The sequence below is a fragment of the Sminthopsis crassicaudata genome, chromosome 2 (assembly GCF_048593235.1).
Source record: "Sminthopsis crassicaudata isolate SCR6 chromosome 2, ASM4859323v1, whole genome shotgun sequence".
In the NCBI taxonomy this organism is placed as follows: Eukaryota; Metazoa; Chordata; class Mammalia; order Dasyuromorphia; family Dasyuridae; genus Sminthopsis; species Sminthopsis crassicaudata.
In genome coordinates this window covers 682,985,825-683,012,985 of record NC_133618.1, presented here as the reverse complement: position 1 = coordinate 683,012,985, position 27,161 = coordinate 682,985,825, and the positions used below count along the sequence as shown (strand labels likewise).

At 50.6% G+C, this 27,161-nt stretch overlaps 1 protein-coding gene across 1 annotated transcript in view; it reads right to left on the bottom strand.

Annotated features, from left to right (window-relative positions):
• The window catches only part of KNDC1 (kinase non-catalytic C-lobe domain containing 1), a 70,271-nt gene extending 50,421 nt beyond the window's left edge, over window positions 1-19,850 (bottom strand). Inside the window, 3 exon segments of the mRNA XM_074297218.1 lie at window positions 11,529-11,587; window positions 12,539-12,737; window positions 19,534-19,850. Of these exon segments, the coding sequence (XP_074153319.1) occupies window positions 11,529-11,587; window positions 12,539-12,737; window positions 19,534-19,656 (381 nt within the window). The 5' untranslated portion in view covers window positions 19,657-19,850.
• Window positions 19,851-27,161: the final 7,311 nt, after the last annotated feature.

Below are 27,161 nucleotides of genomic sequence, written 5' to 3'. Positions count from 1 at the left end.
AACTGAGGAAGAGTCAGATAGGAGAGAACAACAGAGAGCAGCAAGAAGAGGAGGATGTCCAACAAAGTGTCAAAAAGGGGACTGAAGAAGAGTCGGATAGGAGAGAACAACAGAGAGCAGCAAGAAGAGGAGGATGTCCAATAAAGACTCAAAGAGGGAACTGAGGAAGAGTCAGATAGGAGAGAACAACAGAGAGCAGCAAGAAGAGGAGGATGTCCAACAAAGTGTCAAAAAGGGGACTGAAGAAGAGTCAGATAGGAGAGAACAACAGAGAGCAGCAAGAAGAGGAGGATGTCCAACAAAGTGTCAAAGAGGGAACTGAAGAAGAGTCAGATAGGAGAGAACAACAGAGAGCAGCAAGAAGAGGAGGATGTCCAACAAAGTGTCAAAAAGGGGACTGAAGAAGAGTCAGATAGGAGAGAACAACAGAGAGCAGCAAGAAGAGGAGGATGTCCAACAAAGTGTCAAAAAGGGGACTGAAGAAGAGTCAGATAGGAGAGAACAACAGAGAGCAGCAAGAAGAGGAGGATGTCCAACAAAGTGTCAAAGAGGGGACTGAAGAAGAGTCGGATAGGAGAGAACAGAAGAGAGCAACAAGAAGAGGAGGATGTCCAACAAAGTGTCAAAGAGAGAACTGAGGAAGAGTCAGATAGGAGAGAACAACAGAGAGCAGCAAGAAGAGGAGGATGTCCAACAAAGTGTCAAAGACTACAGAGGTCAAGGAAAATGAGAATTGAGGAAAGGCCTTTGGGTCTGGCAAATAGAGATTATTTATGTCTCCAGAAAGAGCAGTTCTAGTTGAACCCAAGTTGTAGAGTTAAGAAAAGAGTGAGAGGCTGTGCGGGAAACACAGCAGTCTGAACAAGATGGATCTCACAACATTAATTATTGTCATTACCGTTATTTAATCATGATATTATATGGAACTTGTATCATGTAAATGCAGAACACTTTTGTACTGCTAAATGCTGAATGTAATTAATTATTATGGACAAAAACATTTAGTTTTATGTTCTAAAGAGCTATTTGTACAACCTTGACTGTTCTATTTCAATAAACAATAGATGAACCCAAAAAAGAAGAGTGAGAGGAGAGGAAGTGAAGGCACCTGTTGTAGATAGCCACATAATGGAGGAAATGTGGATAAATGAGGGGTTTTTGCAGAAGGAGGAGACAAAGGGCATGTTTGTGGACAATAGAGAAGCAGCCAACAGAGAGAGGAAAGATAAGTGAGAGACTGGAGTGGAGGGGCAATCTGCTGGGGAAAATGAGATGGAATGGGTTTAAGTGTGCAGGTAGAAGTTTAAGCCTTGTCAAGAAGGGCCAACTTATTGTGTAAAACCGGGATGCAAAGGAAGAGAAAGGAACAGAAGGTATCTGAGATGAAGAGGAGGAGGAGAGAAAGTTCTGTCAGTGACCTCAGAAAATAAGAACAAGGTTCTTAGCTGAAGACAGTGGGGGAAGAAAACACAGGAAATCTGAGGAAGAATGAAAGGGTTTGGAAGAGTCACTGTGGAGAGCTGGAGAGTGAATTAATTAGGGAGGGATAGATGGGTTATCTAGCAGTACTGAAGGCCCACTTGTGGTTGTGTAACATAAAGCTATAGCGGATCTGGTAAGGATGGTTATGTGATTTTCTCCATCGTCATTCAGCAATGTGTGTCTAGGGGCAAACGATGGCAGTGATCCAAGGCTGGGGCCTGCCAAGACATAAGGAGGTGGTGAAGGTGGGGAAAGGAAGAGAGAGTGGTTAGTGCAGGGGCAACAACTTGGGAGAGAATTGAGGGGTCAAGATTTTGAAAGTCGGGGTGTTATGAGAGACAAAGCTTGGAAATGCCAAGGTAGGAATGATAAGTCAGCAGAGGACAGCAGATAAGGCATTTTCAGAGTTCTTCAACGGGAAAGTGGTGCATTTATGGGTTAGGGTTAGGGTTAGAGCTAAAGTAGGAAAGTGAAGGAACAGCTCATGTGAAACAAGCTGAAGAATTGGGAGGCTGAGGGAGCATCAATATATTTACTGAAATCCCTTAAGTGAAAAGAGAGAATTTGGGGAAAAGAGGGAGATTTTGAGGCAGCCATTGAGCTCACTGAGTAAAGAAGGGAAAGTCCTGGAGGTGAGGAGACACTGACTTCCAGAATTTGGATTGTATGGTAGAAAGGGCAAAAGCTTGATAATCCAGGGTTTTTTGCTTCTTCTTTTTTTGCAATCTGGGCAGGCTACTTTAGCTCTAGGTGCTGCAGGCAACTCCCTCGGATTTATTTAGTAAGTCAGAGAGGTACCCGAAAGGGGACCGTGGAGGAAATCACAGAGCTTTGTGTATCTGTATCAATGCTAGCACCTGGAACATGATGAAGTCACCAAGTGTAAAGGACAAAGAAGGTCAAAAAGATCCTTGGGGAACAGTCCTCCACATTAAGGGATGGGATATGAATAAGGACCCAGACTAAGAAGCTGAGGAGAGGTCAGATGGGGAGAGGAAGTAAGAGAGGAGTTAGGGGGAATGAAAAAATGGAAAGTTAGAGTTGGGGTGGAGAACGTACAACATTTTAGCTAAATCAAGAAGGAGGTCCTAAAGCTAATTAAAGTTTGAATAAGGAGATCTTGAGAGGTGGAACTAGAGTTGTGGAGTAGCAAGTCAGACAGTAAAAGGTTGAGGAATTAATGGAGATAGGAAAACGGAGATGGGGATGGGCTGCTTTTTCCCCTAAGAATCTGGGAAAAGGAGAGATAAGAGAATGAAAATCTGAAAGGTGGTCAGGATCAAGGGAAGGAGTTTTCTAAATAGTGAGGAACACTGGGGCATGTTCGCATGCATCAGGGAAGAAGCCAATGGATAAGGAGAAACTGCAGAGTAAAGGGGAAAGTGGGCAAGGAAGATCATCTTGGAGAAGATGGAAAGGTTGGGGGGAACAAGCAGAGGGTTGAGGGTTGAGTGTTGGTAAAAGGGACCCCTTTCTCTCCCCAAATGGCCCAGGGGATGTAAGAGGGGGCAGGCCTAGTTAAGAGTATCTGAATTACAGTCTTGGAGAGAAGGTATCACAGATCATGAGCTCAATTTTCTTGGTAAAATATGCTGTGAGGGGGAGTGAAGGAGAACCAGCCAGGTTTTGCCAAGGCCTTACTCACAATATCCTCTCAGTAGATGCATGTGTTGATGGGGGAAGAGTGGTTGCCATGCTGCAGTGGGATATGTGCCAGATCAACCATCTGGCAAGATGGTGCCCAATCTCAGAGCAAGCAATTCTATGAAGAGTGCACTGTACTGTGGAAGCCCCAGAATTTGGGCACAAGGACATTTTCTTCATTTTGTTCTATATCTTTATACCACCTACTTTTCCCTTTAATTCCCATGGGTCAGCTGTGCTAGCCCTGATTAGGATAGGGAAAGCCATTTTTCTGCACAAAAAGACTCTCCCTGCTGGGCATCTGGTACCAGTCTCTATCCAGAGCCTTTCCTGACTGCCAGGTTCCCTCTGCTGTAGGGGCTCTGTCTTCAGGAAGAGGGACCGTGAAGCAATGTCAATAATGCTGAAGGAGAAGGAGCAAGATCCACTTTCTTGTCATTGGACAAGTCATTGGAGGCCAGCCATTATTTCCTCCTTTGCCCTCTCCTGGACTTGCATCAAATTAAGACTCTGACAGAACGCAGAGCTCTACGGATGCAGAAACGAGGGGCCGAGACAGCTGAGGGAGACCCGGCAGACTGGGTCTGGGCTCTGGCACCCTTTGACTTCTCAAGCACTTACTACACTCCCTGGGAGGATGTTGAAGAGAGGCCCATAGCTTTGCCCTGATTTTAAAAGGGAATCTTTCTTTAAAAAGGACCTCTTTCAATTTGGGCTTTTGGCTTGGAGTGGTACCAGTTACAATGTAAGGTGCATCTGAATGGAGGATGGATGCCATACAAATTCCACAGACCTTTGGAATGGGGAATAGCCGTGCCTTACACAAGTGAGGAGAGGGGCCAGGAGGGGCCGGGAAGGGCCAGGAGAGGGGCCAGCTAGAACTTCATAAGTGCCTACTCTAGGCCACGCACTGAAGACTCAAAGCCCAAAACAAAATGGCCTCCGCCCTCAAGGACTTTCCATTTTTTCAGGTGAGATGTCTGTAGGTACAAGAGAAAACCAGAATCACATCTCTGGCAGGTTCAGTTTGGCTTTGTCTGGGAGCTGACATGAGCCAAATGCTTGAAGGAAGCAGGTGTTCTAAGAGGGAGACGTGAGGAGGGAGGCCATTTCAGGCACAGGTGGGATTCACTGCCTGGGCAAAGATATAGTTGTGGCAGATGGCACAGCATGTACACTGTGTGAAGGGACCAGCTGGAGCCTGATTATCATGGGCTTTTTATGGCAAGCAGAGGATTTTATATTCACTCTTATGGGTAATAGGGAGTCATAGGGGCTTCATGAGTGAGGGAGCAATGTGGCCAGACCTTTCTTTGGCAACTGTGTGAGGAATGGGCTGGAGAAGAGAGCGTGGTGGTAGTGAAATGCCAGTCAGCCATGGAATGAGGTGACTTAGGTCTTGTGAAAGGCGATCATGAGACTGAATAGTGAAATAGGCGCTCGAGATGGGGGTGAGGTGAACCGGTAAATCCAACAGTCCAGACGTAGGTGCTGCAGGCAAAGCTGTTTAGTTTCCCGGGAAGGAAGAGCCCACTCCCCAGCTTCTCTCCCCAAAATAGCAGAGTGTGTTTTCAGGCCAGAATGCCCAACTCTCCTTTTCTCTTTGGGATTTTGGCTTATACAAGTCAGAGAGTGAGTGGTACCCCAATCATGGAGTGAGCAGAAAGCAAAAGTAGTGGGGCCGACAGAAACACCCCAAATTTACTGCAGCAATACCATGTGATGTTTGGTGTAGGTCTGAGAATAGCTTCTGACACAAGGGAGGCACTGAGTAAATGCTGACTGATTGCTTAGAGCCAATGGGGACAATGAGCAGCTTCTTTGTGTTCCATCATGTTGATAGGATTCTCCAAGACCTTGGCTCAGCAATGTCCCCACCTCGGAGACATGGCTTTCTTTCTAAAGGAACACACGGAAGGAAGCATCCTTCCCTTGAATCCTTGCTGTGACTCTCCACAAGACGAATGGCTCAGGCTGTCACAGTGGGGCCAGAATCAAGCTTGCCCAGTGATGTTTCTACTGACCTAGCCGGGCAATCCCAGTGAGGTAGCTTTTCCTTGAGCTGGCATCCATACAGACCCACCCTCCCTCTACAAGTAACTATTGGGGGAATGCTGTGAATGATGGGGGCAGGCATTTTGCTTGCAAAATGTTGCAAAGTGGGCGTGTACATGGCTGGTAAGGAAGAAGAGAAATGGAGAGAAATTTCAGAGCTGCTCTCCTGCCAGTCATTCATTCCAGCCCCCAAGGATGAAGGTTCAAACTCATGCCGAGAGCATGGAGGACGTCCCTTGGGTGGGCTTCCAGTGCTCTGGCTCAGAGGCATCATCTGGCATGCAAGCACCTGCACAGTTTGAGAAATCAAAGGGAATTTTATTAAAGGACTGAAGGGTAAAAAAAAACTCAAATAAAACATTCTGAAAAAGGCACCTTTCAAAATAGGACATGTTCCCAAAGATGAAATGAGATAATGTTTGTAAAAAAGGCCTTATTACAATGTCTAGTACATAAGAGATACTCAATTAATGCTTATTCCTTTCTCTCCCTTCCCTCTAAATGTGCTGTAGAAGAAGCCACAGCATTTGGGGAGTCTGAAGATGAATTCAAATTTTGGCCACACTACTGAAAACTTTTCTCTCGATTTACCTAACCTTCAATGTCATTCACTCAATTTTCTCATCTGTAAAATGGGAGGGAAGGAGAGTATTGGATTAGACGGGCTCTGGTTGTAGAGTTTAGACCCTACAGAGATTTTCACACAATCCAAATAGACGAGTTTGCCTTTACTATTCCAAACATTCCTTCCCTCAGCTCTGAGTTGCTCTTTGGTGTGCTTCCTCTACTAGCTCTGTCATGCTGTTCTCTAAGACGCCTCCTCTCCTGTATTTCCAGTTCCTTTGGTGAGGTTGTTCTCCAAGGTGCTCTCCATGGTGCCTTCTCCAGAAGCATCTTGATAGCCCATTATTTGCCTCAGGTCTCTGGATGAGAGTGCTGCCCAGTCTCACATTTATGATTGGATCGCTCTCCATGGTGCTGCTTCTCCTGCACCTCTAGTTCCATTAATGAGGTTGCTCTCCATAGTGCCTCCTCCAGAAGCTCCAGGATGGCCCATAATGTCTTACATTTATGGATGAGGTTGCTCTCCAAGGTGCCGCTTCTCCTGTATCTCTACTTACATTAGTGAGGTTGTTCTCCATGGTGCTGCTTCTCCTGCTTCTCCAGTTACATTGGTGAGGGTGTTCTCCATGGTGCTGCCCTTGCCTCACATTTATGGATTGGATTGCTCTCCCCCGCACCTCTAGATACATTAGTGAGAGTGCTCTTTATGGTGTCTCCTCCAGAAGCCCCATGATGGACCATTGTCTGCCTAACATTTATGGACTGGATCGCTCTCCATGGTGCTGCCTTTCTTATACCTCTAGTTACATTGGTGAGGTTGCTCTCCATGGTGCCTCCTCCAGAAGCTCCAGGATGCAGCTTGTTCTCATTTCCTTGAGGCTTCACTTCATGCTTGATGGTGAGGGTGCTCTGTGGTGCCTCTTGCTGCAGTTTTGGCTTCCATGGGCAGCACCAGGTATGGGGTTACAGAACCTAAGATTTAGGGCTGGAAACCTCAGCAGTCATCTAGTCTGATCCTTTCTTGCTCCTCACTCTTTTACCTACCAATCTTCTGTCACTGTCAGGGATACATCAGTGATCTCATATTCAAGAAGAACTTGGTAAGGAAGAAGTTCTAGAAGCAACAAAGAAGCTCCCTCCCACCTGTGGAATCACTAAGCAGCAGCAGAATGGAAAATTTTCAACATTTGCCATAATATGACAAAATCCTCCAAATTCCCAAGGTATCAGGAAGACAGAACTATTAGGTAGCCTTGTACATATTTAAGTTAACCAGGCCACCTGTCCATTAAACATGAGTTCTCCTCCCACACAGTCCTGGCTCTAAGGATGCCAGACATCACAGAACTCAATGTGCCAACTCAGCCCTAGGATGCATCTGTCTCAGGGCTGCTCATATTTTCTTCCTCCAAAAGACGTGTTTTGAGAAGTGCTGGTCCTGAGTTACTGTGATATTCTCCTTAGTCTCATGAAAAGATGTTCAGAACCCCCAAAGACACTCTTGTGTGAAGGGAAGGGGATAAATATTTCTTTTTGAAACAGTCCACATGATAAGCCTAGCTGCTGCTGTGCCTTCATTAGCAAGCTTCTCGTGAACTCAGGGCACCACCAGAAAGGACCTTCTGTCTGGAGAATTTTCTGTATTTTTCCCTCTTCTCCCCAGCAAAACAAAAATTAACTTTCCTAAAATCTATTCCAGACCAGTAGAGCTGAAGGTGATCTTTGAGGGTGACCTTTATTTGAAAAATGAGGAACCCAAAGCCCAGAGGGAAAAAGCAGGCAAACCTGGTATTATACAGAAGAAATTCTTTCAGGATATTTCATTCCCATGTATCAAGAAGGAAGATGTATCAGTGGAAAGAGAACAAGCATCTTCTCCACAGCAACTACCAGCGATACTCCAAAAAGCAAGAGGGCTATAAAGCAGTCATCTGCAGAATGACTTACAGGCTCATGGATAACAAAAGTGACTTCAAGGATAGACACACCTTAGCTTCTCTGCCCTGCCATCATTTCCAAACAGATGATTTTAGGGATTATAGAAAAAATAGGCACCTGCTCCCACCAATTTTGCCTCCAAATACTGATGTCAACAAGCAGCCTGATTCCCACCATCAGAAGGCTTTTCCATATGGTCTGGCTGTCTTCCATGTTGAGAGTGATACATAAGGAAAGTAGGGAGAGAACTATGTAATGAACAAAGCATGACCAGAGAAATCATTTAAAAAACAAAATTCATCTGGAGGAATAAATGGTCAAGAATATCAAAGGAGTTAAAGAACAAAGGAAAGAAGTCAGCTTAGCAGTACCAGATTGCAAACTATACTAAAGAACTATAACTGTCAAAACAAACGTGTGCTGGGTTAGAAATAAAGAGGGTGATCTGTAGACTAGATTAGCTACACAACATGCAGATGTTGAAAAGCACAGTGGCCTGGTGTCGGAGAAACCCTCAAATTGCAGCTACTGGGGTAAGAATTCACTATTTAACAAAATTGGAAAACTGGAAAGCCATCTGGGTAGAAACTGGGTGCAAACCAATGTCTTAGACTGTTAGCAAGTCAAATTGCAGGATTTAGAACCAAATGGTGCCGTCACAAGCAAATTAAAGGAACATGGAGGAAACCATCTGGCACATCTGTAGAAAGGAAAGAGCTCATTACTAAACAAGAGAGAGATTCATAGAGCACAAAACGACCATTTTTGATTATATAAAATTAAATTTTTTCAAAAAGACCAATGAAGTTAAACTTTGAAGCAGAAAACTGGGGGAAATATTTGTAGCAAGTTTCTCTGATAAATGTTTTATTTCTAGTATACAAAAGTAACTGAGTCAAATGTATAAGAATTAGAGCCATTCACCACTTATTTATTTGTAGCAAATTTCCCTGATAAATATTTATTTCTAGTATCTATGAGTAACTGAGTCAAATGCATAAAAGCCATTCATCAATTGATAAGTGGTTACAAGATATGACAGACAATTTTCAGAGGAAGAAATCCAAACTAAAATGAGCCATATTTAAAAATACTCTAGATCATTTATACTTAAGAGAAATACAAATTAAAACTCTGAGATATCACTTTGTACCTGTCATATTGACTGACAAATTAAAAAGCTGGAGATGACGTGGGAAAATAATGTACTGTTGGTGAAGCTGTGAACTGGTCCAACCATTCTGGAAAGAAGTTCGAAACTAAGTCCTACCCTCCTTCAAAAAATTACTAAATTTTTTTTCTCTTCTAACTCAGTGATGCCGTAACTAGGCCATTTTCCCAAAGGGATCAAAGGAAGAGGAAGAGAACCCATATGTACAAAATATCAACAGAAGCTCTTTTTGGGGTGGCAAAGAATTCAGAATTAAGGAAACATTGATCAGTTAGAGAATGGCTGAACAAATTGTGATAAATGAAGGCGATGTAATATTCATGTACTGTGAGAATTCATGAAGAGGATCATTTGAGAGAACCATGGAAAAACTTTTATCATCTGATGCAAATTGAAGGGATGAGAAGTAGAAGAATAATTTATACAGGAGCAAGAATACTGTAAAGACTTAAGAACTTGGATCAGCTCAGTGAGCAGCCACAATTCCAAAGTATTAATGATGAAACATGCTGCCCACCTCCAGATGGAGAGCTGATGAACTCAGAACACAGACTGAGGAATCATTTCTTTATAGCTCTCTCAATATGGCTAATACAAGAATTTGTTTTGCCTGATCATATACTTGGGATACTTTTGTTTTTCTTGCTTTCTCAATGGGTGATAGAAAGGAAAGAATTGGGAAATGAAAATAAAGTTGAATTTATAAAAGAAAGAAAAGAAAAATACGAACTTCTAGGAAATGATGACAAATGCTACATCATAAAATTTCAAAATGCTTAAATGAATCTCTGTCTCCATACCACATTTATGCCAAAAGAGCATATGGAGAAATCTTTTTATTTCAATAACGTAATTATATCCACTGCAGAAATAACCAGATTTATTTCAGCAACAGCTGCCGACAATAATATCACCAAATGAAGGAATCTATTCTTCAAATGAAAATATTAAAGTTATTTTTGTTTAGTCCAGAGGGAAATGTCACCCTGTCTGTAAGATTCCCATTCCTATCCCAGCCATAACCACTCTCCCCCATTCTTTTTTCTTGTGTTGAGAGCTTGCTGAGAATCATGATCTTTTGGGGCCTATAGATTCCCAATTATCTGTAAGGAAGAAGGCTGAACTTGGTAGCAGTAGTAAATTCAGGAAAATCCTCCACAAGAGGCAGTGAGATGATACCCTCACTGCTTATGAGAGGGCTTTTGATAACCAGAAGCAAAGCAGGAATGGTTGCTTTGAGGTCAGGCAGTCAACAAGCATTTTGAAGCACCTGCTGTGTCCTATGAACCATGCTAAATGCTAGGATACAAAGAGAGGATATTCAGAAATCAACTTCCCAAGGTTGAACATGAATGTACCTTTCTAAGGCTCCCATCATCTCAGCAGCCAGCTCCGAGATGAATCTTTGCCCCTTTAAAAACAGGGCCTTAGGGCTGGGTTGATAAACAGAAGGTGAGGGTCCTCCCAGCTTTCTCCATCCCCCACATCCCTGAACTTGGTATCCCTTTCTGCACCTCTCATGCCCCCACATTCTCCAATCTGTCGACAAGCTTTATTTCTGCCTTCACATCCCCCTATACATGCATACGTTCCCCACACATGTATGTATAAATGATTTTCCCAAAGTGTGGACTTGATTAGGCCACTCCTGCTCAATAAACCTCAATGTCTCCCTATCACCACTTGTGGGCTCCCAGCAGGACACACCACCCAGCAGCCTGTTCCTTGGCTCCTGGGGGGTCTCTGCTGCTTCACTCTGGGGCCATGTGCCTTCCCCCTGCTCCAGCTTTCCTTCCCTACCCTAGCATCCTCCAACACAGGGCAGGGCCACCCACTGCCTCTCCAGCACTGTTTCCACCACTGAAGCTTCCTTCCATTTCTACATTTTGTTCTCCCCGATAATCTAAAGGGGGAGGTCAGCATCCTGAGCATGATCTCATTCACTCGGCTGGACATGCTACACAAGTTTCCCCCGGCCACCCATCCTTTTCTCTCTTGGCCTCCCTCAGTCTTCACAGTCGCTAAAATCCTGTCAGCATGAGCCATCTTATGTCCCGACAGTTCACAGATCAATGGAAGTGAGCATTGTCAGTCACCATGGCACGCTTCTCCATTTTCTCACTCTAAAGCTGGGGGTTATCAGCTAATTAGTTAACTTTATTTCTATTTATTCCTTAATAATGTATTCATATTAAGTTTATTTGTAAAAGGATCAGTTAATTAGTTAAGCTCAGATACCCCTTTTCCCTTCCTGCCCAAATAAAATGTTTTTGAGGAAAACCCGTGATGTTTCTGGAGTCCAGGAGTCGAAACACTTTCACAAGTTTCACAAAAGCTGGCCAACCTCTGAAGCTGGCTGCAGATTCACTCCTAGGAACAGAGTAACGGAGAGAAAGGAAACGCGCACTTATTAAGCACCTACCATGTTCCCTCAAGGAGCTCATCATCTAATTGGGGGGGGGGAAGGGTCAACAGGCAAGCAATCATGGACAAATGAGCCACAGAAAGGATAGATTGGAGAGGCTAAACAGAGGGCAGAAATGGGGTGGGGAGGGCTTTACTCTGATTAACTAAATCAAGGGCTTGACAAAAATCACAGAAGAGAAAGCTTACATTTGGTGAAAGCCCCAGAAGAGAAAGTCAGCATCTGGTGAAAGCCCCAGCCTTTACTTACCTCAAAAGTATTCCCTGTTATGTCGAACTCTGGAGGAACGAAGGCACCTTCAGGATCATCTTGGGGAAGGAAGAGAGACGGAGAAATAAATGACCTCCGCTCTCAAGCGCACCTCAACCACATGGCCAACTCCCTTCCGCCCAGGCAATGAGTGGTAGCAGTGGCCCGAGGTGGGTTTTGTGGCTCTAGGACAAATGGAGCTTCTTCTGAAGACTCAGGAGGCCCCAAGATACATGTAGAGAGCTGGATCCGGAAGGCCTGACTCATCCCACTGGGCAGAGCCCAAAGGGATCCCTTTCTTCTGCAGTTCCTAAGGCCTCCGCAGAAACCTCCTTCAGCTTGCTCCTCCCCAGAACTCCTGCCCCATCTGCATCACCCCAGGCAGTTAATGTCGTTTCCCTCTGGCCCCCAGATGCTCAAAGCCTGTCTCCCTGGAGGAGAGGAGAAACCGCTCCTAGGCTGGCCCAGCAGTAGATTTCCCTTGGACATGGAGGCTGCTGGGAGCAGAGCTTCCACTCTACATGGAAAACTTGCTTGCATTCACTGAGCTAGGAGAATCAGTGGGCAGACGGGAGAAGCACTGAGCGGGCTGGGGAAGAGAGTCCCGCTCCACCCCTGCCTGGGTTTGGGGTGTGGATTCCAGCCCCAGCAGAACGCGTGCTGCCATAGTCAAAGCAGGGCAGTACCTGCTCTCCAATGGCCAAGGAAAGACCAGTCCCCTGCCCCAGCCAAGCGTAAGGCAAGCTCAGAGCTCCGTTCCCCCAACAAAACAGTTTTCACAAGTCCAGCAAAATGGGTTTGCTCTCTTGGAAACTTTTGCTGGGACAAAATTATTGTGACTTATCTAGATCTAGTTTTCAAACTAACTGGGTTTCGATTTTAATTGCCTTCATTAAGAAATGATGTTCTTCTGTAGAATTGCAAACACAGCTGCAACCCGTAGTTTGGGGCCCCCAGGGCGGTGGGCACACGGTCAGCAGATTGGGGTTCTGGGAGGTTCTGGCACTCACCGCTGAGCTGTTCCATGAAGCACACGTTGCCATTGGTGTTGAAGGCCAGCGTGTCTGGGGTGATGCACAGTGTCTGGAAGATGGCAGAATGGGCGATGCTCCTCAGGGAACGGCTGCACTCCAAGCACACCGCCCAGATGTCTTGCTCCGTGAGGCAGCTGTCCCGCAGGGACAGGATGTCAGCGAGCGATACATTCTCCTGCCAAGACAGGGATTCAAAACTCACTCCGTCGCACGGGGCGCGGAAACAAATCGGGGCACAGGCAGACGGATGACCAGCCCCCGAGACCGATGTCTAGGAAGTTTGCTTTGACCTTGGAAAGCCAAGATTCTGCACCTCCCTCAGACTCGCCTCCTTGGAAAAATCTAGGGCTTGCCACACACACACACACAAAAAAACAAAAACAAAAACAAAAACAAAAACAAAACCTACAAAAAAACCCTTGGATTTTAATCCTTGGATTTTAATGAAATTACACAACAAATACAGTAAGATTATCATTAAAAATCTTGAGAATGGAGCTTAGAGCATTCTTCTGAAATACAACATAAGCCAGCTGCTTGCCCTGACCATCCCCCTCATTCTCTCCCCGCTCCTGGGGCAACCCAGCGACCGGGAGCCTCAGTGGGTGGGTCACAGACTTGTCAGAAAGTCCCCCCCCCACTGGCACAGAATGGGGCCAGTACCAGTACCACAGCAGGATAATGTCCTCATGGCCAGAGCTTGTACTCCTACCATGGGGGGGGGGGTCCTGTCAGGGGGAAAGAACGTGCTTTTCACAGGCTTGGCTGAGATCTATGAGCATCAACCAAGTGGCTGCCTTGCTCTGGATGGTGTCAGATCACTGGCCTGGGGACCAGTGATTGGGGGGGCTGAGGAGTCCCATCAGAGGTCACCAAGGGATCCTGAGGAGGGAGGGGAAGGAGATGGGGGAGCGAGACCTCCAAACCACAGGCCAGGGAGATTGCTGAAAGACTTCTGGAGTGTCTTATTAAAGGGCTGGTCAGTGAAGCTAAAAGGCAGCAGGGATCACACAGAGCCAGCAGGCCTTTGCTGGGAAGAAACTCTGGGCCGGATGCACCTGGGCCCCCTTACTGACAGGCCAACCAGCCTGGAGGGCCCCGGTAGCCAGCACTCCCCGAGATTTCCGGGAAATTCCTCAAGCCCGTCTTATGGCGATGATGGAGTTTAGGGCCAAATGAGAGAACAATTAGGGGGCTCCTGGAAGGGTTCAATGGCCCAGACCAAAGAAGGAAGGAAGGAAGGAGTGTCTCAGGCGCCCTGGCCCCCGGCCTCTGGACTCGATTGATGACTTGGATCGAAGCAGCACAGGCTCATGAGAAAATGGCATGTGTGGGAAGCATGAATGGCATCTAACTCAACTCCCCTATTTTCTACATGAGGAAACTGAGGCAAAGAGAAATGAAATGACTTCTCCAGGTTAAACAGCTTGCAGGGTCGGGTAGGGGCTGCAATCCAGGTCTTCCCCACTCCAAAGCGAGTACCTTCTCCACCAGTGGGAATCTGCCCTTTGAAGCATCAATTGGGTCGCTATCAACTTCACAGATAACAAGGTTGGGGTCCTATCCCGGTCTCCAAGGGCCTGAGCCCTGGGCTGGACTCAGCAGTTTGGCCTCGGGGATTTCAGCCTAGTTTGTCCGTTTTCGGAGGATCAATAACGCCACAAGTGATGTCTTGACTTGAATGTGGAGTGGGTCTCCGTGGGGCAGAGCTGAACAAGGCCACGGGCTTCTCTCTTTCCCCTGAGACCCCGAAGTCCAGGGGCAAAGCCCGAGTCAGGAGGACTGGAGATGGCCCAGAAAGCACCGGATGGCTCTGGTGCCTTGGACAAGTGCTTCCACAGCTTCAGCTCCTCTCATGGGTGTGGGAACAAACCGTTCTCCTCTGCCCACTACGCCAGGGAAAAGACACATTCATGGCAGAATCTCCCAGACACAAACAGCGTGAAGGGAAGAGGAATCACCAGCAGCAAGGGGGATCCCAGAAGGCTTCCTGGAAGAGCTGGTGGCTGAACTAAATCTTGACAGAAAGGAGAGATCCAAGATGTGGAGGGGAGTGCAAGGGGAGTGCATCCCAAGCGTGGAGACTAAAGAGACACAGTGAAACATGGGAGGAAGAGGCAGAAGGTCTCCGTGGTTGGGCCAAAGAGTATAGAGGGGGCAGCAATGTCTGAGAAATCCTAGCTGCAGCTGGGAAGGGCCTTAATGCAATTAGAAGAGTCCACATTGGCTCCAAAAGGCAATAGGGACCCAGTGGGATTAATGAGGGGGAGAGTGATAGGTCGAGGGTGTGCTATCAAAACAGCCTCTGGAGGACGGCGTGAAGAAGGGACTGGAGAGGGGAAGAACGGGAGGAAGGAAAGCCAAGCAGGATGTGTCAGCAACAAAACACTAAGGTTGTTCTCTGGGGTCCAGACACGGCTGCCAGAAAGAGTTTTATCTAATTGGACATTCTAATATCGAAGCGTTTCTACTCTAGAGGAGGAGATGGTCAAACGGGCGTTGTTCCCCACGGCCCTCCTGCATCTCTAGCTCAGAGATGACATTTAGAAGAACCCTCAACAAGAAAAAGAGCAGGGTGCCTTAAAATAAAGCTTGGCCTTGCACACCCCAAACAGTGGTCACGAGGACTATTATCCTTCCAGGACCATCCCGTAGGCTCAAGGGTTTAATGATCCAGAGGGGTCAAAGACAAACAAGCGAACGAGGCGAAGGACGGCCCCTGTCCTCCAGAGGCTCCCATTTAGATGGAGAGTTAATAGACAAACAACTGAGGGACAGACCCAACCTGGACAGAACGGCCTCAGGAGGGAGGCTCCAAATGACCAAGGGACAGACCCAACCTGGACAGAACGGCCTCAGGAGGGAGGCTCCAAATGACCAAGGGACAGACCCAACCTGGACAGAACGGCCTCAGGAGGGAGGCTCGAAGGTTAAGAACTGGCAAAAAAAAAGTGAGACTTACACTGAGATGGAAGATCGCCAGTTTGATTCAATAAATACTGAGTGCCTGGAGCCGCTCAGTGGCCCACTCAATAGAGTGCTGGCCCCAGAGTCCTAAGGCCATGAGTTCAAATCTGCACTAGACACTTGCTGCGTGAACTTGGGCCACTCACCTCACCCTGTTTGCCTCAGTTTCCTTATCATAAAATGAGCAGAAGGAGGAAATGGCCAAGCACGCAACTCTCTTTTCTGAGAAAACCTCAGTGAGGTCCCAGTGACTTGGACACAAATGAAACAACTCAAAACCCCAAAGTGCCTCCTATGTGTCCAGGATAAAAGAGAGGCAAGAAAGACTCCGTGCCCTTGAGAGCTGTTTAATGGCACGGCACGGGATGGGAGGAAGGGGTGGCACGTCCTGGGAGAGGAAGGCCACTGCAGTGAGGATGCGGGGGTGGGCAGCGAGGTGAGCGGGCACGGGGGGCTGGGCCGTGTCATGGAGCCGGGCCCCTGCTCAGATCTGTTATAAGAACAGGGTATGGATCCAAGGGGGGTGGGGGGGTGCAGCTCTGAGGGTGGGGCAATGAAGGCCTGCCCTGGCTGGGGGTGATGCACCGTCGAGGGAGGGCGAACGCACATTGGAACACTGGAGTTCAAATCTGGGCCCAAAGGAGCTTTGTGAGCTTGGGCAGGTCTCTTGACCTCTCCATCTGCCTCAGTGTTCTCATCTGTTGAATGGGGATAACTTCAATCCCAGGGCTGCCGTGAGGATCACATTAGGCAGCAATTGAAGGGCATGTAGTGAACCTGAAAGTGCTCTAGAAAAGCCTGTGATGATGATGATGACGATGATGATGATGATGATGATGATGATGACAACAATGACGACGACATGCAGGAGATTCTGTGTGAAACGGACAGGTCCCAGCCCCATACTGGACGTGGGAGATGAGAGCCAGGAGTCCGGGCGTCTCCTCGGTCGGGAGCTCAGGAGGGACGAGTGTTAGGGGAGGGGCGAGGAGCTCCACCGGGGCCCCCCGGGATGGACATGGCTGCTGAACGGCCACTCCCCGACTCTGGAAGGCGAGCTCCGAGAGCCAGCACAGCCTGGGGCCAGACACCTAGAACTGAGAACATCTGTGGAAGGGAGGCGATTAAATCCACTGGGTCCAAAGAGAGGAGAGGAGGGCCTGGGACGGAACCCGCGGTCCACTAACGGTCAAAGAGTCGGGAGCCGGCTAAGGAGCCGTCGGCTGGTAAGGGGGGGTCAGGGGAGAATGAGAAGTGGAGCGGCAGGGCCACGGGCAGGCGGGATGTTAACCGTGAGCAGATGGGCGGTCGCCGTGAATCCGGACACCTGTGGGTGACAGCCAGCTCAAGGGGCGAGCATCCTCCACCACCAATGCTTTGTTTCTGAATTAAATCCTAAAAAGCCCAGGATCAGAGCAGGGACTTCAGGAAGAAAGGCTGGAACCCTCCCCCTAATCTCTTCCCAGAGGTCAGGGGGCCCCAGATAAGGGCCTGCCAAGTCACGCCCCCATCCGGAGAGGAGGACAAGGCCCCTGGCCAGACAGAGGCAGGGCTGGAGTCAGAGTCGGGGAAGAGCTCTCACTCAGAGCAAGCCCAGCCCAGGGGTCCATCTGGAGCCTTTTGTCCTTTTCACCATGAGCAGCCTCTTGGGGGTGCACGGGACTCCAGTTTGGCCATTGGTCTGTTAAAAGGGGATCCAGCCTTTCTTCCTTTATCCTTGCCCTGGGGCGGGACTGGAAACTCAGTCCAACAAGCCTCCGGGAGGTCTGCCAGGGCGGGGATGGAGACTCCCAGCAAGCTCCCCTTCTTACTCAAGGGACAGCGCTGCTCTGGCAGCCGGGCTTCTGAGTCCCCAGACAAGAGGCTCGGAGCTGAGGGTGCCCGGGGAGCCCGGAGACTAAGCAGCTCCTCTCGCTGCCCTCGAGGCCGCACTCCGGCCCTCTTCCCACACACTCTCTCTTCCATTTCAACGATGCTTTGTTAAATCTGGGACAGGAACACGGTCAGTCCGGTTTCCGGACTCTTGGAGAAGGTCAGGAAACCCGTCACCTGTAGGGGCGTCTGGTCCCCAGGGAGGGCGCCTGACCTTGTCAGTCCTTTCAGAGAGACCCCTCCCTGAAGCTTTTCCCTGGGGAGGCAGTTCTGCCCGCCGCCTCCTGGAGGCTCCCCATGGCTCGATTCCCTGACACTCCACCCCTGGGGTGCTTGCTGAAGGTTTGCCCGCCCCTCCCCCTCACCAGACTGAGGTCCCACAGGGATCAGACAGTCCTGGGCACGGCAAGAGTGGTCTGGGCGGCGAAATCGGCCCGTGGGCTGGAGACCCCAGCAGGGAACGATGCTTTTTTTCTCTATGTCCTTCCCCTCGTCCTGGGGTCTCTCTTAGGAGATCCCAATGGCCCACACTGGCAAAGTCCTCGGGAGGAGGGTGTCTGGGCGAAGGGCTGCCCCTGCACTCCCTCAGGGAATAAGGGCCCGGGGGTCCGGGGACATTTCTCAGACCCTCCAAGTACAGGAGAGTCCTAACCCACCAACTGAATTAATCTGAGGCTGGGCCAAGGGGCCTCTGGGTACCTGCTCCCCTGGCCAGAGCAGCCAGGCCTTACGTAAGCTTGTTGCAGAGTGCCAGCCCTCCTCCCAAGTCAACAGGCCTTCCCTGAAACACACTGTGCCCCATTTGCCAACCAAGTAGGGAGACTCTCTTTAAGGGCTCGGGGTCCCAGGGGCAGCTTTATTAGCTCTCTGCCAAGAGACTGGGGCCTGTGGTCCTCTGGGACCTGGGAGCAGGAAGGTGCCCCAGGGACCGTCTGGCCCACCTCCCCTCGGAAGCTGCTGTGAAAGCAGCTTCAGACTCCTGCAGACAAGGAAGCCGGGGCTCTCCAGGCTTCCAGCAGACAGGCTTGGGAAAAGCAGAGACTGGGGAAGTTGGCAAGGAGGCCTTTAGTGGTCCAGCCCCGGCTCCAGGGGCCCTCAGTGGTCCAGCCCCGGCTCCAGAGGCGATCAAGTATTCAGCCCTGGCTCCCAGGGACCCTCAGTGGTCCAGCCTCACTCCCAGGGACCCTCAATGGTCCAGCCCCAGCTCCAGGGGCCACCAACTATTCAGCCCCACTCCCAGGGACCCTCAATGGTCCAGCCCCGGCTCCAGGGACCCTCAATGGTCCAGCCCCGGCTCCAGGGGCCACCAACTATTCAGCCCCACTCCCAGGGACCCTCAATGGTCCAGCTCCAGCTCCAGGGACCTTCAATGGTCCAGCCCCGGCTCCAGGGGCCCTCAATGGTCCAGCCCCGGCTCCAGGGGCCCTCAGTGGTCCAGCCCCACTCCCAGGCTGAGCCTGCTTTGATGGGATGCCCAGCTGGCAAAGCCCAGCCCCCCTGTGCTCGGCCACAGCCCTGGGCCGGGGTCCCCCCCCACCTCATCACCAAGACTTGCAGACCTGGCTGGGGGTTTAAAGGAGAAGATTTGGGTCAGGGCCAGCCCCGTGGCTGGGGCTGCAGAAGGGCTCCTGCCGGGGTGGGAGGTGTCTGACCCAGGAACCAGGACTTCCCCCAAGGTTTCAAGGGCAGGAGCTCGGGTCCAATCCCACTGGCTGGGGTGGGGGTCCCCGAGGGTTTCCTCGGCTTTGCTCAGGCTGAGACTGGGGGAGAGGCCAGGAGGTCGGGGTTCCGGCCGGGCTCGGCAGCCTGGGGGGGCGGTGGCTGGCAGCAGCCGGGATGGCTGGGTTCCGCCCGGGCAGGGGCTGGGGCAGCAGGCCGCCGTCCCCGGGGCTCCAGACCCCAACCTGCCGGCCGGAACTCGGCAGAGCCCGGGCCCTGCCCTCCCGGGCTGGGAGGCGCGGGGAGGATTCCGGGCCGGCCCTCGCGAGCTGTGGCTGCCGCAGGCTCTGGGGCGCGGGGGGGGGGGGCACCCCGCTCTCCTCCCTGCCCTTCCCAGCCTCCCCGCGCCGGGACTCGGGGAGGACAGAGGCCAGGTTCAGGCGGGCCGCAGCCTCCCCCCGCCGGGGCCTCACCTCGTCCTCCAGCAGCGCCGGCAGCGGCTCGAAGTCGTAGAAGTCCAGCTCTTCGTCCTCCTCTTCGTCCCCCTGGCGCCCGTAGAGCTGCCGCTGCAGCGGCGCGGCCAGCTCGGCGTCCATGGCGGCGGGGCTCCGCGTGCGCCCCTGGGCCGCCCTCCGGCAGGGCGGGGGGCTCGGGCCCCGAGGATGGTGCTCCTGGCGGCGGGGACCGAGACCGTGCCGGGCTGGCGGCGGGGTGCGGGAGGCTGGCCGCCCCCAGACCGGCCGGCCGGCCGTCAGCTCTCCGCTGCCTCGGCCCGGCTCGCCCGCGGAGCTCGGACTACGGACGCTGCGCCACCATGGCAACGCGCGCTCAAGCTCGCGGGAGCGCGCGGGGGGCGGGGCGGGGGCTCTGCCCCCCCTTCCCTGCGGGGCCGGCCGCTCTGGCCCCGCCCCCGCCCGGCTCCTGCCGCAGTGACCACCCCTCCCCCGCCCCCCGCTGTCCTTGGATGAGGGGAGGGGCAGCTTGGCCGAGGCGGGGCGCGGGCGAGAGGAGCTGGCGGGTTGGGGAGGTGTTGGGGGGAGGGAGGATGGACCCTCTGCCGTGGCAAGGGCGGGGGGGCTCCGGCCAGGCTCTCTGCAGCCCCCGCCCCAACGGCCCCGGGGCCTGGAAGGCCGACTTGGGGCTCCCCTGAAGTACCGGGACCGAAGCCCGAGTTTGGGGTCCCTCTCCCCCCTCCCTCTCCCCCCTCCCTCTCTCCCTCTCCCTCTCTTCCCCTGTCCCCTCTTCCCCTCTCCTGTAGCAGTGGAACCGGAGGCCCGACTTCAGGGGCTCAGTGCTGCCCTGCCGGGCTGTCCCCGGGCGCGGGAGGGGAGCACGCCCGAGCCGAGGGGAGGTGGGGCGAGCGGATCTTGCCGTCTGTGGGCAACTCCCGGCCCGAGAGTCGGCTCATTGGCAGGGCCGGTGGGGGGCTGGGGACGGAAATGCTCTCCCTCACTGACTTCCTAAGGAAAGGATGGCCAGCTGAATGGAGGGAGGGAGGGGGGATGGGGGGTGGATAGGATGAATGGAGGGATGGATGAATGGAGGGATGGAGGGATGGGGAGATGGGGGGTGGATGGGAGAAGGGATGGTCAGGATGGCCGGGTGAATAAGTGAATGAATGGGGGAGTGGATAGACAGGTGGGTGGATGGATGGATGAATGGGTGAGTGGATGGAAAAATATATTAAGACCTTATCTAAGCACTGGAGAAAGGCATAGAAAACCAATTCCTGGTTTTCCCTGGGCTCCCATTGAGTAGGACAAATTGCACAAGTTGGAGGGCAAGGTCCCGGGGGTCCTTAAGGCAGCAGCGGAGGAGTCAGTGGGGTCTCTTCCTTCATGTGGTTCCCACCTTAATCCTGCCAGGATCCCGGGCCTGGCTGTCAGCGAGCCTGTCCTTGGTCAGCCTTACCTCTTATGCGCCAGTTTCCCCACTTTGCCCCTTCCTGTTTTTGCCGCTGCCTTTGGGAAGAGCCACCCCCATCATAGGGTTCTCCAAAGCTTTGTCCTAGACCCTCCTTCCTCACTTTTTTCACTCTATTATTGAATATCCATCTATCCCGTATGGTCAAGCTCAGATTTGCAAGACAGGCCACTCTCGGCTGCACCTGAGATCCATTGCCATTGCTTTTTGCATCTATTCATAAATGAACTAATTTACTCAACCTGGAGGCACCTTCCTTCCGTTGTTACTGTTTTTCCTACAGACTCATCTCTTGATATTCAAGGTCTCTGACTCTTCTTGAACGCTTCGGTACTTCCAGTCTTTTGTTCCCCCTTCTTTTCCTTAGTGCTAACTTCTGACTCCCCCTCCCCCAATAGTGGTTGGACCTCAGATATTCAGCCTTCTCCTCAACTGGGCAGTTCATGGTTCATGAGCTTAGGCCTGTGCCCCAGAGCCCTCTGGGGTAGTCAGATCCCGTCCCAGCTGCATCGAGGGCCGAGTGCTCGGGGACACCGCCACCTGCCGGTCATCCGCCGAATCGTGGCAGCGCTGGCGGCTCCCGGGGATGGAGCGTTCCGCAGTTTCCTTCCCCCAGGGCTTCTTAGCCAAGAAACGCAAACTCGGACATCCCGAGGCCTCCCGTTCCGCCTCTGCGGCGCCCGCTGCCCCGGGGCCGCCTGTGCCCCGCCCGCTGCGCCCGCTGCCGGGGGCCGCCTCTGCCGCGCCCGCTGCCCCGGGGCCGGCGGACCGCGGCTCTGTTCCCAAAATCCGACTCCCGGGGCCGTCTGATGGGGGCCAGCAGCCCTGCCCGCTCTCAGCGCAGCCGGAGGCCCCAGCGTGCTGGCCTTCACGTCCCACAGAGGGGCGAATGAGACCTCGCAAAGGGCCAGCTCCCCGCTGGCAGCCAGGCCTCGGAGGTCCGAGGGGAGGGGCGTTCACCGGAGAAGGCTTGTGTGGAATTCCAGTGGAGTTTAAGGGGCCTTCACGGGCCCCACCGAGTTGAAGGGAGGACCACCGGCAGGATTATTCTGTAATTCCTCGTGGAATTCTTTGCATGACCAAATGATCCCGACCCCACACTTAGGGAATCAATCAGAAAGCCAAGTATTGATGGCAATTGACCCCAGAGGTTATTTTTCTCCTCTAAAAGAACCTGTCCGGATCCCACTTCCTTGCTAACTTTTTGGGGTGAGTCCACTAACAAAGCAGCCCAACTCCCCACTGGCTACTTCATGGCCTTGATGGCAGCCTTCCCCCTTAATGGCATCTTCCTGGGGGAGGGGGTCTTTCCCTTGCTAAAGGGTAAAACTCGCCTTTTCCCGGGCTGGTCAATGATGTAATAACAAATCTTTGCCTCCTGATTTAGAGAAGGCCCAAGTTTACAAATTCTTTCGAGACCATTCGTGACTTTGGGTTCAACTCCTGTTCCCCAACACTTGGACTGTATGGGGGAGCCCCGAAACCCCAGTTTTTGTACCCCATTACTCACTGTCTCCCATTAGTACCCGGGTAGAAGACTTTGCATTCATCTGTCCTGATTCACCATTTTAGACTCAGCTCCATGAACTGGGTCCCGGCCCAGGGAAGTTGTGGCTATTGGTGATGCCCACTAGCATGTGGGCTTTGGTGCCACATGATCTGATGGGCCAAAAGTTGGTCATAGAAAGAATTCACAAGGGCCATTCCCTTTGCATTAGGGGACAGGTTACAGACAAAATGAAGGGAAACGACAGATACTAACTAGGAAGGATAAGTAGGAAATGAGTGGGAGAGCATCTGAAAGACCACTTCCTCCGTGGAACTCACAATTACTCAGTAGAAAGGGAGGCCCCCCCCCCCGGGGCTGGCGTGCCCTTAGCTGGCAGGCTCAATCCTGGATGGGGCTCAGCACCCTAACAGAGTTAGCTGTAAGGAGGAGAAGTGGGGCTGGGAAGCCTAGTGGAGTTAGGGGAGATACCACCTGGCATGGCAGAAGGGGAAAGGGAAAGACCCCCCTCCCCCCCAGGCAGAGTGCCCTGGCAGACTGACCCAAAGGAGAGTGGCAGCTACGCCATGGACCATAAGTGGTTTTATAGGGAACTTTTAGCTTCAGGGATGTGACATCACTTGGATTTCTGCCTGGATTGCTCCTGGAGGCTGGGACCACAGAACAACTGATCATCAGACCTTCCTTCCTGCCTGCCTCAGGGATCAATCTCTAGTTTCTCTTGGTCCAAACCCCATTCAGGACCTCGTCATTAGTTGGGTCTGACTCTCTGTGACCCCACAGGGTGGTGGGCCATTTGATTCTCCAATGAATTAGGCAAATGAAGAGTAAATGAGGTGCCCAAGCTCCCATACCTAGGGACTGTTTGAGGCTGGATTTGAAGTCAGGTTTTCCTAATCTCAGGCCCATGGCTCTGGCCATTGAGCCACCCTGTTACCGGGGCTGTACACTGAGAAAAGTCCCTCAGGTGGAAGGGCTGCTTCTCCCCCTGTGGTGTCTACTTTATGGCTCCAAGAAGCCGTAGCACATACAGCAACCACCCCGAAGCCAAACAGATGGGGTAAACTGGGTGGGTCACTGACAGGCCTCAAACCCAGCAGGGAGCTAAGGGGCGTTTGGGATGGGGAGACCCCCCCCAGAATGGGCAGATTGTTCTAGCGGCCGTGGAGGCTCCGGGGAGCTTGGTCAGACAGGAGAGAGCTTCCACTGCATCCGGGGCCATCACCGGTCATCCTGGCTTTGGTCCTGGCCCTGGACTTCAACGACTCAGGAAGAGAGAGTGAGCTAAACTAAACACACCTCTCAAAATCCAATTCAGGTAAAAGAACGCCCCCAAATGACATCATCGGCCCTCTCTGAAATGAAGGCTGAACAACAACAATAATCAGACAGCTCAGGGCTCTCAGGGGCAGTCAAGATCATCAGTGCCCCCTCGGTGAGCCCTCCCTCAGTGTGAGAGCTCTGCAATCTGATCCCTGCCTTTGTCCAAGTCACAGAAAGGTGAAGCCGCCCAGGGCCAAGCGAGAGCCCCAGAGCCCTCCACTGGCTAGGGGTCATGGGGTCATCGAACTATTGACTGTAAGCCAGCCCATCAGCTCGGGCTCAGCTCCGTCTAACCTCATGTCTGCAGCTGCCACCAGACCAGTGTGAGAAACTTTGCCCAAGTTCTGCAACGTCTCAGGAAACTGTCCCCAGCCTCCCCTGCGGGGCTTGTTTCATAATCCTGTCAGAATGGGAAAGGAGGTCAGCCTGACAGGTCCGTTCTGAGGAAGCCGGGCTGCTTCCCTTTTTGGACTCCACCAACCATCGCTTTGATGGTCTATTCTAAGTGCAGCCGGGAATCAAAGGCAAGGTCTCTGGCCTCTGGTTAGCAAACGCTTCTCTCTTTCCTTTGAGAACCAGGTGAAGGTCTTTCCTCCTCCCTCCTGGAAGGCCCTCTCCTATTTTCTCTGAGCTTCAGCTTTTATTGGCCGAGGTCAGTACTGTTCTTTCTGGACCCAAGGATATCGTGTATCTGGGCCGCAGGCCTTGAGTTCTGCCCCAGATGTGGGAACTCCTGCTCTACTCACCTCCGATTTCTCCGGAGGTATCCACTCTCTGTTTGCCCTTTCTGTCTTGCTCCTTCCTTGTCAGAGAAAACAAACAATATCAGAGCTCTCTAAGGAGCCGCTCAGGGCCTTGACTTAAGCTGGGAGCCCATGTCTTTGCCCCCCATTTCTATCCCAAAGGCTTGGTTTGATTTGCCTTATTCACAACTTCACCCTTGAGAAGCTGGAGACACTTTATTATGATCTCCTAGCAGAGTGGGAGCTTCCCGCCATCTCTCACACTCACTTAAATGGAAACCCTGCCTAGGCAATGCATTACTATCTGCCTACCTCTCAGGGTAAACCCCATGCAAGAAGAGAAATACAGGCAATGGAAAAGTACCAAGATATTCTTCCCAAACTTCCGTTGCTTGGTGAGTTCTCTCTGGATCCCCATCCTTTTCTCCAGACACTTCCCAATCCCTGACCTCCCTGGCATACTTTCCTTTTGGGCTCTCTGAATTTCACACTTGATTTTGTCCCATCCCTCCTCGGCTGATTTCCCTTATAGAATTTTAGTCATAGGATCTGCCTGGGTTTCCTCTAAGCCCTCAGAAAGTCACTTTCTCTGTGTCCAATTTGAAATTTGCCCTCCTTTATCACACATGCTAATGTGGAGCATGTGGTCCCTTCTCTAAAAGGTCTGATCATTTCTATTCCAGCTCCTTGGAGGGAAGTTCCTCATCGGTGGGAAGAGATATCTGGATCATTTTTGTTATTTCTCCTCGAGCAGATGCTTTAATAAGGGTTGTTTACATTGGAATGAATCTTGGAGGATAGGACAGTCATACATGGACCCAAGCACCATTTTCAAGACTGCGGATAATAGAGTGATGAATAGTCTCATGTGAAAGATTGTAGAAATTCAGGTGATTTTCTCTAGTTTTTGATGGATGAAATTATTATTGAGGCAAATCGAGGCAAACATTTGGGATAGAATTGTGGAATAAGTCATAGACTATACTCAGCTCTTTCAATTTCACTGTGTTAAGTCCCTGTGTGGCTTTCCATGGCATCCTGCTCCACTCTGATCTTGTTTTTGGTTTCTCAGCCAAGAGGACTGGGGACTGGTCTCTGCATGAATTTAGGTGTTGAATAAATGCTTATTGATTGATTATAGTTTTGTAGCTTTAGGGGCCTATGATAGTTCTGAATTGCTCTATAGAATAGAGTGAGTGGACCATTTTATTACTCCACCAACATGGGTACAAAAATTTTGAATAAGTGCAAATAAATTTTTGCAAAATGCAAAACCAAATGACTTTGATTCCCGGTAACACTTTTGAATAAATGATCAAAGCAATGGTTGGTGAACATCCAGAGAGACAGGATACAAAGGGCCAGTTCTGTTAGGATCACCAGGTGAGAACTCAGGTTGTCTGGACAGTGACAAGGTGAGAATTCAAGTTGTCTGGACAATTACAAGGTGAGAACTCAGGTTGTCTGGACAATTACAAGGTGAGAACTCAGGTTGACTTGACAGTTCTCTGGCTCAGACCTTTGGTTTGGGCCTTTAAAGGGAGTTTACACCTTAGGAATTCTAAGAGGAGCAAGTTCATTGGTTGGAGTATTTCTTCCCAAAAGCCCTTGCATTATCCCACGCCCATTCTCTGGGAGGATAAAAAGAGGCAACATTGAGTCTGGAGAGCATTCTGGACTGGGGAAGGACAAGAGCTGGAGGAGATTCAGAGCCAGGATTCAGGAAGAAGAAGAGGCTGGCTGGAGGCTCCAGAAGCCTCCCAAGAAACCTGTTCATAGAGGAAAAGATTATGCAGAAAAGAAACCTCCTCCCAGAGAAGGATTACAACTGAGAGACAATTCAAGAACATTACAAATTATAATTACAAGAAACATTACAAGAACACAGTTCTACACAAATATATCATACTATCTACTATGTTCTCTGGTAGGAAGGCAGGGCTGGTTCAATATTAGGAAAAATATGAAGACAATTAACCATATTAATAGTGAGAATAACAAAACTCATATGATTATATTGAAAGTTGCAGAAAATGCTTTTGACAAGATGGATATCCATTCCTATTTGAAATATCAAAAAATGTAGGAACAAACCGATCTTTCCTTAACACTTGGTAAAAAAGTTTAAATCTGAATGGAGCCGGTGACATGGAAGGGTCTTTTTGATTCTCTCAACACTTAGTCTTAGTTGATTTTTCTGACATCCTTGTGGTTCCTCACTCTGAATCAGCTCAGATCCATCTTCACTTGTTTTTCTGTAGCTATTGTGTTCATTATTTCTCACAGGAAAATGGCTTTTGCTGTCAGTCCATAATCAGTCCATAATCATTTATTAAGCCTCTAATATGAGTTAGATACCATGGAAAAGACCTTCTCTCCCTCTAGAACCTGACAGTCTAATAAGAGATTCAATAAGCAAACAAATATGCACAAACAAGCTATCTACAGAATAAATTGGAAGAAAATGAAAGAGGGAAGCTGTTAGAATGGAGGTTGGGAAAAACTTCCTGTAGAAGATGGGACTCTAGTTAGCACTTAAAGGAAGTCAGGAAGGTCAGGGAGCAGAGCAGACAAAGAGGGCACCCAGTGGCAAAGTCCAAAGCTT